General features: G+C 39.2%; 1 protein-coding gene across 1 annotated transcript; it reads right to left on the bottom strand.

Moving 5' to 3' along the window:
* Positions 1-186: 186 nt before the first annotated feature.
* drd4b (dopamine receptor D4b) lies at positions 187-6690 on the bottom strand. Its single transcript, XM_067249424.1, has 4 exons — positions 6448-6690; positions 5384-5496; positions 3765-4378; positions 187-395 (listed from the first exon to the last, which is right to left on the bottom strand). The coding sequence occupies exons 1-4, from the start codon at positions 6688-6690 to the stop codon at positions 187-189; spliced, it is 1179 nt and encodes a 392-aa protein (XP_067105525.1).
* Positions 6691-14350: the final 7660 nt, after the last annotated feature.

Below are 14350 nucleotides of genomic sequence, written 5' to 3'. Positions count from 1 at the left end.
TCATGATTAGGTAGATTCTCCACTCAGGTCACACTTCATTTTCAGAAGGCGCTTATATGCATGGGATATCTTACGTAAATAAAGACACTACATTAACATTGTTCATGGTTTGATGAAAACCAAGAAATGTGCAGAAACTAGTGATTGACATCACTGTGTGACACATTGTCTTTGAAGAGGGGTTGTCTAATGCCAGAAACAGCTGTGAAAGAACTTTTTGAAAAACTTTCGGAATTCTGTATTGAAGACGGTGTAGATGATGGGGTTGAGTGCGCTGTTGACGTAACCCAGCCAGGTGACGGTGCTCATCAGACCGTCCGGGATATCACATGACTTGCAAAGGGCACGGGTGGTGTGCACTACAAAAAATGGCGTCCAGCAGAATAGAAAGCAACCTGAAAGGAATAAAAGTAGAAATTAAAGGGAGGGTTAGGAGCCTTGTTGTTGTTGATGTTTGAAAGGTATGAAAAGTGAAGGTAGGTGGGAGGAATGCATATTTATTGCATATATATTTACATATATATTTAAACAAAGCAATTAAAGAGATGTTTTGATATGGGCAGTTAATGTCCACCTTATCCAACAGGGAAGCTATTGAAACATTGTCTGAGCGGAGAAAAACACATCAAACAAGCCTGGAGTAGGCCATTTCATTAAACGTTTTAGCTGAATATATTAAATGACTGTAAGGACATTAGCCTGGAATGTCAGATTAGCGTATAGCAGTATAAATGTGTTTATATTCACCTTTTACTGCTCAGGGAGAAAGAAAAGAAAACTTTAGGAACTACACTGACTATCAAAGACAATATTATATAAGAAAGGGAATTATAGAATATAGGGTTTCAGGTCAGTGTAATAAATCAATCTTGGTACAAGGCTTGTAGACATGCATTCAAACCCAGTTAATTTAAGAGGGTGCAATGACAATAAATTATAATTTACACTGACCCACTGTATTAAATTAATCATGTTCTCTCCCTAGCAAAGAACAACCTGAAACGGCAAAAATAATAATACAATTGATCAAATAGCCATGAATATTCAGTCAGGCAATGAAGTTGCAATGCAAGCTAGGTTTGCACCTACCATACCCTCTTCAAGCACCTTTGCACTGTGATACTTTGCTATATGCCACAAGACAATTTTTGTTGAGTGGCTTGGTGTCCTTAATTAATCCAGGTCATTTTAACACTGAAAAAAAATGGGCATCTACATGGGCATTAGAAACAAAGCCCTAAACTATAGCCCAATAGATTAACATGTTGGGGCATATCAGGAACAAATACGTATAATCTAAATATTATACGTATATTATTTATAGGTATATATATATTATATCAAAAAATGCATTTACTTCAGTGTGCCGAACATTCAAAGACCTGTTTTTAATCTTCAATTACTACAGTTGACATGAAAAGGCAAAGGTACAATAAGTAATCTTATGTTGGGTGTGTTTCAATATAGAAACTGCATTCTGTGTTACCTGCTTATGCTAATGACTTTGGACAGCCTAAACTGCTTCCTGCTGTCACCTACATTATCTGCTGACAACCCAATTGGTAAAACATTTGTTAGTAAATCTACTGTAGCAACCAATGCATGAGCATCTGTGAAAACTCTGTTTGTTAAATTCAGGTTTGTCCCCATTAACCCACAAATCTACTTTGGATAATTAGTAAAAACCCAAAACAGAGATGTGTTTAGTCAGTGTACACAGTATGCACGCGCAAGAAATGTTGCGGCTAAAACTTAAGAGACACTGTGTTACATAATAATTGGATTGAAGGCTTTAACCTATACTTAGTCGGTCAGAAATGGTCAACCAAAAGCACTTTCAACCTAGAACTTGGACAACTGGTTGGTTTGCTCAATATAGCCTTCCATGACCAAAGATGATATAAAACCATGATATTTCAGATATGATAGCATTACTAATTAGCTAACCTATCTAGGGTGACATATTTTACCTTTGTGGTGAAAATATACACCACATTATGTTCAATCTATAGACTTGTGTCTTGTACGGGGTGTGCAGGGGAGACCTGGGGAAAATGTACAGTCTGGTGTTGTGCCAAAAAATGACTTTCTGTCAAAAAACGTATTCCTGTCCGAGGAAGCTGTAGGCTATCATCCGGTTTATATGTGTCCACAGCTGCTTTGGTCTGGATCAGACAATCATAACATGCAAATACAGATACATTTATGTCTCCGGTAACAGCAAAAGTAGGCCTATGTCTGAAACTTTACTTTAACCAAAGTAACACAGTTATGGCAAAAGTGTTTGCAGTTTGTTGCATAATCAGTGAAATGACATTTTTGTGATTAAAGGCAATACTAGCCCAATTGTTTTGTATGTTTATTTGTGTTTGGCATGTCTAATATCCTTGTTAAGGCCTATGCTTGGAAACTAGACTATATTAACATGATTAATTGATGAGTTATAAAATAAATAATCTCTTTTGCAAGAATACTTTTGACTCTGACTTATTTTACCTGTTACAAGCCCTTAATTAAAAGCAATCCCGTCTTTTTTTACCAGTTTAAATATCTTGACTGCTGACACAAATCCGTTTTTGGCAGAATGTAATTTTTTGGCACAACAAGGCCAATATTTCAAATATCCTCCTATCAGAAAATGTAGGCTGCACAGAGACCGAGCTTGATTAATAAGAAGACAATATATCGTTGAGGAATAAAAGTTACTCAAATATCTTTGTTACACTATTTTGATCTCTATAAATGTAGGCTACATGATAATGCAATCTAACCATCCATAAATAGAAAACTGACTTCTGCCTTTAGAACCATCCCACAAGCCTGACTTGGTAGTCTAATGTTCAAACTGGTGCCCACTGAAATTATTTGCGAAATTGACTCAAAATTCATCAAACTAATCAAATGTATTTTATAGTCAGATTATGCAATGTGGCAGACATAGTTCTATGAATGAACAATTGCAACCATTTGCATGCTAGTGAGATTTTCACATATTTATTTTCAGAGAATAAGAGAATGACTTAGACAAGTATCATGTTGCCAGAGTCAGATCCACTGAAAAGCCACAAGTATTGTGGGAAGCAAGCACTTTTTATTTTCTTTATTCCAATGGAAGTAATTTCACTGGGAAAGATAACATCTTTCATGAAAAATTCACTCCATCAGCCTGACACCAAGAAAATGACTCAAAGCTTCAAATTATTCATGAAAGATGTTGCTGTGGCCCAAAAATTTGAATTCCACAAACGATGGAGAACTCCCTCTTGAGGTATATCAATGTGAACTATCCTATTAATTCTGTCCTCCAGGCTCTTGATTAGCGCTAACATTTCCACCACAGTAGATCCAGATGAGCAGAAGGATTGTATCACACTCATCATTTGTATTGCCTAGTCATTATATTGTAAGTAGAGAATCCATTCTCATTTCCAGTAAAAAGCTGAACTAGAGGCCTGCTCTGATTTAGGGCTGCCTATGAAAATCAGTCAGCTGCATAATATTTCAGTCAATCATATTATTTCTATTGTAGCTATATTAGAATGGTCAAATAAAAACACAACTAACTAAGTAACATCCACATGCAGACAGATCAAGATGTTTCTGTAGGTGCACTGGCACACCAAAAGTAATATCACAGATGATACCACAGACAACAAAACATCACATTTGACCAAAGCTACCTACCAACAGAGCTCTCGCTTCAGTCATAGGTATAACCAGGTCATTCTCAGATGCAACAAGTCAAAGTTCTCAGTGCCACTTACCCACCACAACAGGGAGCACCCTCATGGCCTTCCTCTCCCGGCTGTTAATATTAGCTCTTGTTTTCCTCGGTGGCTGCTGGTTGTAAGAGGACAGGTCTGGGTAAGTTACAGTTTCAATGGAACTCTTCCTGTACTCTGGAGGAAAAGGGCAGTCCGGCTGCACACAGTCCTCTTCCTCCTCCAGGCCAGACTGGGCCAGGTCACGTTCGATGATCCTGGGCAGGGGCATGGTCAGTGGGCCAGGGAGGGGGTCTACAGGGGGTAGGGCGGCGGCAGCATGCTGGAGTTTCCGGCAAGCCTGGATGCTGTTCTTCAGCTTGGCCTTGCGAGCCTCCTCCCAGCGCCGAAGACCCCGGAAAATTCCAAAGTAGAGGAGCAGCATGATGGGGCAGGGGATGAAAAAGGAGCAGACGGAGGAGTACACCACATAGTTGTCATCCTCCAGCTTGCATTCGCTGGGGTCGCGTTGGGGGATATCATTGGGATCATTGATGCCAAACATAACGGGTGATGCAACGGCAAGGGCCAGGAGCCATGTGGCGGACAGCAGGATCATCTGACGGTGGTCCACATGTTTTCGGTTGTAGTTTAAGGGAATGGAAACTGCAATGAACCTGCAGAACAAGAAGAGGAGAGGGATGATTCAGAATAAAAAGGAGAGGGGACTTGGTTACCTCAGGTCTCACTTTGTCTTCCCCTTTGTGAATGCTAGAGGGCTGACATTTTGCTCTTGATCACCCCAACACATTCACCTGATCAAAGTTACAGTACAAGGCTGGGTGGTTTTCTGTTGTTTTATTGAGATCTATAATACTGCATCAGGGCAGCAAAAGAAGATCACCTCTTTGCATTAATCAGAAGAAACACAGACATGAATCAATTCAATCAAAAAATTATAAGACGTTGGGAATTATAATGCTGTTTACTGGTTTATCTATTAACAATGCCTTGCATTATGCAACAGTTGTCTGCAGAAGTAAATTGTGCAATTAAGTGGGTAACCGCAGATTTTCTTGGCCAAGCCTCCCAGCAATCACAACTCAGATTTTTAAAACATAAATTCTATGTTCAGTCTGATGAAATGTCTCCATGGGGAGTTTCCAGCATTTCCCACTCAGAGATCTAATCTGGTACTCCTTTCTCCATCACTCTCACTGTCCTGCTTTGCGCAAAATATTTTTGCAGATTCTGACTTACTGGGGAGCTGAGGAGTGAATCTCATCAGAAGTACGTTCAGCAGATGCACATCAAAGTGTGAAAGTAACTAATTCTACCACATAATTGTTAAAAATTAAGAGCATGACAAACTGCATTATGTGTGTCATATACTATAGATTTATAGTATTTAGTATAGCATTAACATTACATATTTTTATCCGAAGAGATGTTGAAAGGGGATCCGAACTTATGACCTCTTGATCTAATGAAATGCTCTACAACTGAGCTGAACCCATCCCCACCCAGCTAAGGAGATTGGCAGCTTTGTGATTTTAATAATTGTGCATTTTAAGATACAGTTAATTCCAGTAAAACTGTTTCATTTCATGACAACCAGCCAGTCACACAACAATTTTGCAGTGAGCTAGCAGATGTGCTGGGTGGACCGGACCCAGACTGACCTGTCAATGCTGATAGCGCAGAGGTTAAATATGGAAGCGGTGCACAGCATCACATCCATGGTCATCAGGCCGTCACACACCAGCATGTTTAAGGTCCACACTCCACCCTGGAACTGGATACAGCACACACACACACACACACACACACACACACACACACACACACACACACACACACACACACAAACACACAGTTCTAAATTCTGACACAATCAAATATGCAACAGTATTTCACCAATGTTTGTGTTTGCACTGTTTATTTATTATGTGTGAGTGAACGTGCCATCATTCCTCTATCAGCTGATTAATATCATGATGCTGACTTCTCAGTCTGTCCTCAACCACCCAGTAAATGGGAGTCTGACATTGCAAGAAGACAGTCCCAGAGATTTTAAACAAGTAGCAACTCTAACACTATCAGCAGATTAACTATTGCACCTCAAGTAATAAGATAACGGTGTCCCAAATAAGGAGTACTTAAATTAGGGGTACTTAAATGGCATCTTTGCACACCTCTAACAAAGTCATGTGATGCAGTCAGAAATAGCTCTATATTTAGATGTATATCAGATACACATTTTCCCCGTGTGATTATGCTGGTGTTAATAATGTACCAATTATCTGATTCACATGCGTCTCCAAATGACGCATACGTGATTCACAGCTGTATAAAATGACTGACCTTTAGTAACAAGGCAATCGGAAAATTTGACAGCTGAGAGAAAGGACAAGGGAATTACATAAACGGGATGTTCTTTCTCTTTAGCTCTTTTTAGGTGCTCGGTCTTATATCGAATCATCACCAATTATAGCTTACTTAAAACTATTACAAAAGTCAGACAAGCATAAGCCTTCAGACATTCAAGAGTATCAACTAAAACACAATTATTAGGAATCAGTGCTGAAGCATGTTATCATGATCAACTTTATCCTACCCAAATGTTTGAAAAGTCAAACTTGACTCCTTTTTAAATATTGTAGTAGGACAAGGGTATTCGACATGCACACGCCCGCTTAAAGTAAAAAGCCTTGTCTAAAACCAAATGTCTGTCACGTTGACTTACCTCTGCATACACAAAGAGGGGCAAAACCAGAACAGCCAGCAGTAGGTCCGCAAAAGCCAGACTGACAATGAAGTAGTTTGTTGTAGTTTTCAACGCTTTCTCCTTGTAAACACTAAGGCACACAAGCACATTTCCTCCAATAATAACAATGATCAGCAATATTCCGAATATTAGAGCAGGATAGTTGTAGTCGGTGACAACCGGCTGTGTCGTATTGCCAAAATCGGTAAAGTTGTCCGACATGACTGCTTGTCGCCCCTCTCGCACCCTCCACCGATTGGCAAATTCCTTCTAGGACACCAAGTCCGTGCGAGAACGGCTGTGTCTAAACAGGTTTTCATCTATGCATAACTTTCAATTGCCTTTCCACGTTGACTTGATATTGACTATGTATGATAGGCCCTACATCAGGTCCCGCCTTTGGAAACTTGGCAAGCGGCAACCCCTTGAAACGCTTCCACGATTGGTGCTTCCTCGAGATCAGCACCAAAAGCAATGGACAGTCCCCGTGAAACGCGCACGGCGCTAGATGACACTCCAGCGTGTTTCAATTCAAGTTTCCATTTCAGAATTACACAGCCGTCCACAATAGCGTTGAAAAGATCAATAGCATATTACTGCTGTAGCCTATGTTCTTTGCCTTTCCCTCATAGCCTTTAACCTATCAGATCACAAGTATTGCGGGGTAGGTAGGTAGGCTACCTGAGCTGACTAATCAGAGCTTTAAATCCAGTGACTCAAAGCTGCTTAGGACTGTTGGCTGGCCTTAGTCGTTTTTCAAACGAGCCGTTATTATAGCTAAGTATCCTCCGATTACATCTGAGCTCTGACAGTTCCAATGTAGGTTTGGCACTATGCGTTTTTATTGCTGCACCAACTTTTAAATTAAATGTCAGACAGCGGTCAGACGTGGGATTTAATAAATAATAACAAATTCTGGGGAAATTGTGAGGAGTGCTTGCGTCCGTTGCAGATGGTTGCGTTTTTTAAACTTAAATTGTACAAGTAATATTTTGGTAATTTAAATGACATGGGACTGTCGTTGCAAATTAGCCTATTGGCTAAAAACCTTTTATGCAACACATCTACAACGTTATTTATGTATGTAATAATGTGCGCTGCATTGTCCCTGACAAATAAACGAATACAAAAATTAAATTAAAAAATAAGTATGCATACTTATTATTTATGAAGATTACATAGAAAGTTTACATTTGTTGCTGCTCATTTACACTTCAAAAATAATAAGAGTGTATAATGAAACAGTGTTCTGTATATATAGGCCTATATATGTATTTTTCTATATCAGCCTCCTTCAATCCTGGTCATTGATCCTGGTCACTGGGTCTACTGTAGCCCTGCATGTTTTTCGATGTTTATCTGCCCCAAATGACTGGTTTTGAAAACAAAAGTTGGAAGCAAGATAGATGACTAATAAGCCCTACAACTCCCCCCACTTGTAATGATGCTGCTTGTACACCACGGCACGATACTTGCTAAGCAAGTCTTACTAGTAAGTCGTATCTGCATCGTAACGTGTGCTGACGTTGTGAAGTTATAGCACTGAGGTCCTTTCTGCCACATTGTAAAAACAATTCGCTCATCAAGAGGAAAGAAATAACCAATTTCATCATCTTCAATTAAACACACGTCACTACAGCACTAACTACTCCAAGGAAGTGAATAGAGATTAAGAAAGTTTAATGGACTTAGAAAACACAAGAAACTCAAAAACTTTACCTGTTTTTAACACTACAAAGAAAGCAGCGACATCATTCAAACAAGTTTGGACTGACCTTGGCTCTATGTCAACCATTGTTGGATTCCAGCAAAGTCAAGCCCGTATCTATGATGATTGATGTCTCCAGGAGAGGGTTAGGCATGTGCACACACACACACACACACACTCACACACACATCTGCCTGGTGGGTAGTAGTAAGCATGTGCTCTGTGTTCAGAGTTTAAAAGGAGGTGAGAAGATGCTGAGATCCATCGTTGGTTCACCACAAACATGTTTGATGTAATAAGTGGACATTGTGTGTGAACTATTATGACCTCTCCCTCAACACAGACGACCCCCCCCTCAACACAGACAACCTCCCTGTCCTTAACACAATCAGTGACCTCAGAAATGTGTTGAGGGGGAGGTCGTCTGTGTTGAGGTGTTGAGATGTGATTGTATGATTTATCACATCATAATGTGTGATTTCAGAATAGTTCACACTGAAATACACTGAAATATAGGTCTTTAAAGGTGACCCCTGGCAAGGGTTCAAAGGTCATATCAGACAAAGGTTGACAAATTTGAAATTGAAATGTGTCAAACTTACATAAATTAACCTAAAAGCTAAGACCTTTCCAAAAATGGGTTTGATGTTTTACGACAAAGTATTTTTTAAATCCAAACCTGCCATTGCAGTGAGGTTTCTTTCCAAGTACAGATTCCAAGACTATTCATAATCTAAATAGACTACATCAGTGGCCAAACTCAAATTATCTTTTGGTGGCATATAATCCTGGTTTAGCACAAACAATATTAGAGTACAGACCCACTAGTGCATTTTTATTTATCCCCAAACTTAAAAGATGATAATTTGCTCTGCATAAGACATGGTCTAAACAGACCCCGCTATCAAATTAGGGTTAGGGTGGTACATGTTCGTGGCTTGGCCTGTCGAATATTTTCGACTAGTAAATACTTTTCTTCATATGGCCTTAGTTCTAAGCCAGATAGAGGCTCAACAGCACCACCTTGAAGTGTTCATTTTCCAAATTTAAAATGTGTCTTGTACTCCAATGTATGCATACCGAGCTGAAAATGTGCATGTTGCTCCATTGTGAGACATTCCTTGCAGTGTGACAATAACATTCAAAACGTGAAAATAATTCTTTTTACAGTTCATTATGCAAACGTATGAAAAAAAGACATGCCAACGTTAACTTTTGTAGTGCAGGTTATATATAACTTTTATTGATATATAATAAATTTACATTCTACATTTCTGATCAATCTGATCAATGAAATTGGGGATGATATTTGTGTAAAACACAAATGACTAAAATAACTACAAACGTATGCCATTAAACACTAGATCGAGACGTTGAACAACGCCATATTTGTAGTTAATTTAAATGTTTCAAAGTTTACATGTTTAGAAAACAGAACATCTTAACGATTTATATATATCACATACAAGTATGTATGAATAGATTATAATATAATGGAGGTGTTGAAGAGTTAATTTAATATCAATATTAAATGCCCTTGTTGGCAATGGAGTAGTAGCCTATTCTAAATTAGGAAAGATGGGATGCGAGGGATTACCCATGACCTTTGTGTAGGCTACTTGTATCATGGTGTAAGGCAAGATTAGTTGGTAGCGGTTTTGTTTGTCATCATGTGTAATTTCGCATAATTAAACGCATGGTAGCCTGTTAGACATTTCTAATTACTTCGTTTTGCGATTGTTTGAAATCTCGTTTGTTTTAAAGAACGACAGTTAGCTATCATTAGCTACAGGGTTCTGTTGGGAGGAATTCCCGAATAAACTGCACGTAAAACAGGGATTTTGCATATGGCACACAAAATAGAAGTGTAAACCCGTGTCATATATACGCAGAAGTATGATACTGGGTTTGAAACAACATGCGTAACTGTAACTAATAACATCTAGATACACTTCGCCGTGGAGTTGCACACCTAAGCACATTACTAGCCTGGCTCTGCCTTCCTAGACTTCAGCTCAATTTTGATTTTGCTTCTGTACTAGGTCTGGGATTTCGGTGTATTAGTCGGTTTTCAGAAACACATTTTTTGTAGGTCCAATCAGCGAACAGAGGGAGTGGCTGAGAACGATGACGTTGATGTCGTTCGCTTAAGTTGTAGTTCAGTAATGGCGGCGGAGTCACTGCCGAATATCCAAAAGTTAAAGCCGGAGCAGGAACTTTGCTAAGTTTTGTTGGTGGCCATGATGTTGTGGCCCTCCTCCCCACGGGGTTCGGGAAAAGTTTGATTTTCCAGCTACGGCAGGGGTTGGCTAAGGCGAACACTAGTGATTGGTTATGGCAGATCAGAATGGCTCTGGGCAGATCCAATAGTTTTAAACTTCAACAGAGTACCCGCCTTCAAGGAAGTTAACGCTTGTCAATGGAGCGATCCCAGACCCTCTGTACAAATGAAATGTAAGAGGGTCTGGTTAGGACCAGGCTAGCACATTACTTCATTATTATAAAATGAGACAGCTATGAACTCACAGGAATCTTCCTTTATTGTCCTGACAGACTCTGTTCGGACAAACAGACCTTATACACACCAACAGCTGACAAGCCTGTTTCCTGATCCTTCCTCCATCTCTAAATAAAGGCATGAATATGATTAAAATAAAATAGCGGCAATTAGCTTCTAACACATACCCTCGCTAAAGCTCAGGGCAGAACTGTTGGAAAGGAGCATCTGTTGGCTTCTGAGGACAACTTGAGAACAAGCACACATGCTAAAGGAACACAGCGCAGATGTTCAGGTCACCCCCGATTCCTGAAACAGATTGGGGAACAGAAAGATACAACCTATAAGAACGACAAATGCCAAGAAGAATCCACTGTGAAATTAGGTGTCTGTGTCACATTGCTAAAATAGCTATCTTATTTCTTACGTTCCTAACTCAGCCTCAATGATTACTTAAATGAGTAATGGTAGAACCATACTTATAGCTGTTCCCACAGTGCAGGTGAGGAGGGACAAATTGCTCTGCCGTTCTCAAGGTCACAGTAATTGATTTAAAGAAGCAATTCATTCAGTGCTCTCTGACAGAGAACTGCTTCTCATGTTTGCAAATTATCTTGTTAAGAGTTCAGACACACCATCTTCATGTCTTTGGCTAACACCTATTCTTTTGAAGTGAGAAATGTTTCTATATGTGCCACTAGTCTATGATTAAGTGAACTGTGCACCTTTGTGGCTAGAACCTCTTAGCTCATCAGAGAGTGGAGCAAGCCAGGTAATCAAGGCCCCAAATGAGCCAAAGTTATCCATACAAACGTGGGCTGGGCAGACGGGAAAATGGGTTTTGGATAGAACCATTCACCAGAGTATGACAGTGCAGGAATTGTGGGAAATAAGAGATATTAGTATTCTTTCATTGATCCCATGTGGCCTTTAGCCTTTGGCCGTTGGTCCCCTTTACAACAAAGAGCACCGGTACTATTAGTTTAAAATGCTCCAGTTCAGCATGCACTTTACAAAATGTCTTGGTTACCTGACTAGGAAGTGAGAAATGACTAAGCATACAGAACAGTGTTATTAGAATTTAAATGATCATCTCCTGTTTTCACGACAATATTACTGACATCTATGGTATCTCTGGTCCATCAAGGCCATGTCTGTACTGAGCAATGGGGTCAAACCTGGTTCACAGAGTTTGCTCTCTAATTGATAGGCTTAGTTAGCACATTGGAAGGATTCTGTATGTCAGAAGAGTTTAAAGGCTATGGAGAGACCGTCCTTGTGGTAGAATTCACTTTGGTAACAGATTATATTTGTTCTACTGTTTTGGAAGACTTAGTTTCTATGTTTTGGAAATGACGTTTGGACAGACATTTTGAATGCATGTTCAGAATAACGTTTTTTTAAACAATAATATAATATATTTATGGACACAACACTTGGCCTGGTTATGTTCAGAACCAGATCTGTGTACGGAGAATCATTTCTTTAAGATTCTGATGAAGATTTATAGATTGAATATCACTGACTTTGAAAATAAAGTACTTTAAAAAGTTGGAAGCAGGAAAATTAATTACACAAGCACCACACATTCTATTTATAAGTGTCATTTCACCTCAACCTGAGTGTTGGCGTACATCACACCATGTGTGCAATACCTCATTGTTACCATGCTTCTTTCTTGATGATGCCAAAGGCAGCGGTGAGAAGACATTCTAATCCCAAATGTTTTTAATGACGTTTAGATCACATGGAGGGAGGTGTTTTACTATTAATGTTGACTAAACAGTGATTGCAAAACTTTTAATTTGCTATGAACAAGGCAATTACTGAGAGTGTTGAGTTCATTGGAGAGAACATCCGTTGTTATGCCAAATGTTTATGTGAATACCCATTAAGTTTATAACTGGGCTGTAGAAAACTTAATGTGTCTGTAATGTGTTAGGCATCAGTTTACCCAAAACAATTCAGGACAGAATTAAGTGTGCATGGACTCAATACAAATTCCAGGTTTATAGGAGGAGGTGGGATCTTATCAAAAACGTACTGACTGTACTTTTTTTGTCTTCTGTATTTGTAAGGCAGTATAAAAGTGCAATGATGAGAATTGTTTTGGTTTGGTCTAATATTTAATTGTTTATTAGAGCATTTTCGCTTTACTGAGTTTTTTTTTGCCTTAGACTTACATGTTGGGGTCAATTGCTGTTGTTCTTTTTCAGTAAGCATGTGCCAATGCAGCATACATTTGTGTGGCGCTTTTTTTGGTTAAGACTCATGTCCAGCCCATATAATAGAAGATTTAGTGAGGCAGGATTGTGTTGGAAGAAGGTGACATCACACTAACTTCACAGGGTTAATAGGAGCAGCACTGCACTAATTCCACCAGAGATGATTAGCAATCTACTTAGAGACATTCCTTTTACCCATGCAAAGCTCAGAGAGCTCCCAGTCTGTGACCTCAGCAACAAGTGGTGAAAGAAGGACTTTCATAACATCAAAATGCTTGTTTGCTAGCAGTTAGCATTCCGCAGTAGTTTAAAGGCCAGTTTTTTACATGTTGGATTAAACAACCACAGATTGAAAGCAAGAGAAATTAGGGTTTGTTTTGAGTGTTTTGAAGATTTACCCAGCTATGTGATACGGAAAGTCATAGACTTGCTACATCTGTGATTCAAAAGGTTAAATTATGAAGTATTTTGATCGGTTAACAGTAACAGAAACTGCTCCACTATCTATAAATGTAATTTATCTTAATTGATTTAACAGTGCAGGATATTACAAATACAGTAGCAAATGGTAAGGTAGTGAAAGTTGCAAATATGATCACTTATGCCTTATGTATTTTTCCCCCAGTTAACTTCACCGTAGTCTACCTGGCATGAATGTGCCATGTGCCAGCGGTCAGCAAGATTGTTCCAATTAGGTTACTTGGGTGAACCAATTTGACCTGGGCTGTTCTTCCTTACCTGTAAGTAGCTGCTGTAGAAAAGCTTAAAGCACCCTGAGAGTTTTAAACCCTCTCAGGCTTGACAAGTTAAAGTATATACGGGTCTTGAAACATAGGTTTCTGAGTTCTATATGTGGTTTTAGACATCTACATAGACAAATGTACCTGTCATTATTCATCCTCGGGCTATCTTTAATGTATTTGATTTAGGCTAGCTGTGGCTGCATCTCTCTAATGCTCTCTGCTGGTTGTGATATGAACTCTTGGAATGCTACGCGACAAGATAATTGAGGGGGCCAAACAACACAGGCCGATAACATTACTTTTACACCTCCCCTATTTTACAGCTTCTGTGTTACTTGAGAAATTAAAATGACACCATTTTATTCTAATTTGTAACAGATATTATTACATATTAATAATTACATGGTCTCAACTGAAGTTAAGTCTACACACTAAAGTCAAGCTACACAGTTAAGGAGCATGAAACAATCCATGTAGACATTTATTGAGTTTCTAGGCAAAATTTTGTAAATACAACCCAAACATTGGTTTAAAGCTGAACAAAGTCACTGCTTCAAGCCAAATGTTGTGTGTTACTAGGGGCTGTGTTCTCTCTGTGGCTGTGGCATGTCATTAGCAGGGTTCCGTCATGCTAGCACAATGTGCTTGCTTCATGTGACACCATGACACTGGGCACTTGTTGTTCCCACACCAAGGAGTAGAAGGGGGT

This window comes from Osmerus mordax, chromosome 13, assembly GCF_038355195.1.
Source record: "Osmerus mordax isolate fOsmMor3 chromosome 13, fOsmMor3.pri, whole genome shotgun sequence".
Lineage (NCBI taxonomy): Eukaryota > Metazoa > Chordata > Actinopteri > Osmeriformes > Osmeridae > Osmerus > Osmerus mordax.
This window is presented reverse-complemented; position numbering and strand designations above follow the sequence as displayed.

Coding starts and splice junctions, on each gene's coding strand:
- drd4b (XM_067249424.1), bottom strand. CDS start 6,690: ATGTCGGACAACTTTACCGATTTTGGCAATACGACACAGCCGGTTGTC. Junction 4,379..5,383: donor TGCGCTATCAGCATTGACAG/GTCAGTCTGGGT, acceptor CTTGTTCTGCAG/GTTCATTGCAGTTTCCATTC. Junction 396..3,764: donor GGTGCTCCCTGTTGTGGTGG/GTAAGTGGCACT, acceptor TATTCCTTTCAG/GTTGCTTTCTATTCTGCTGG.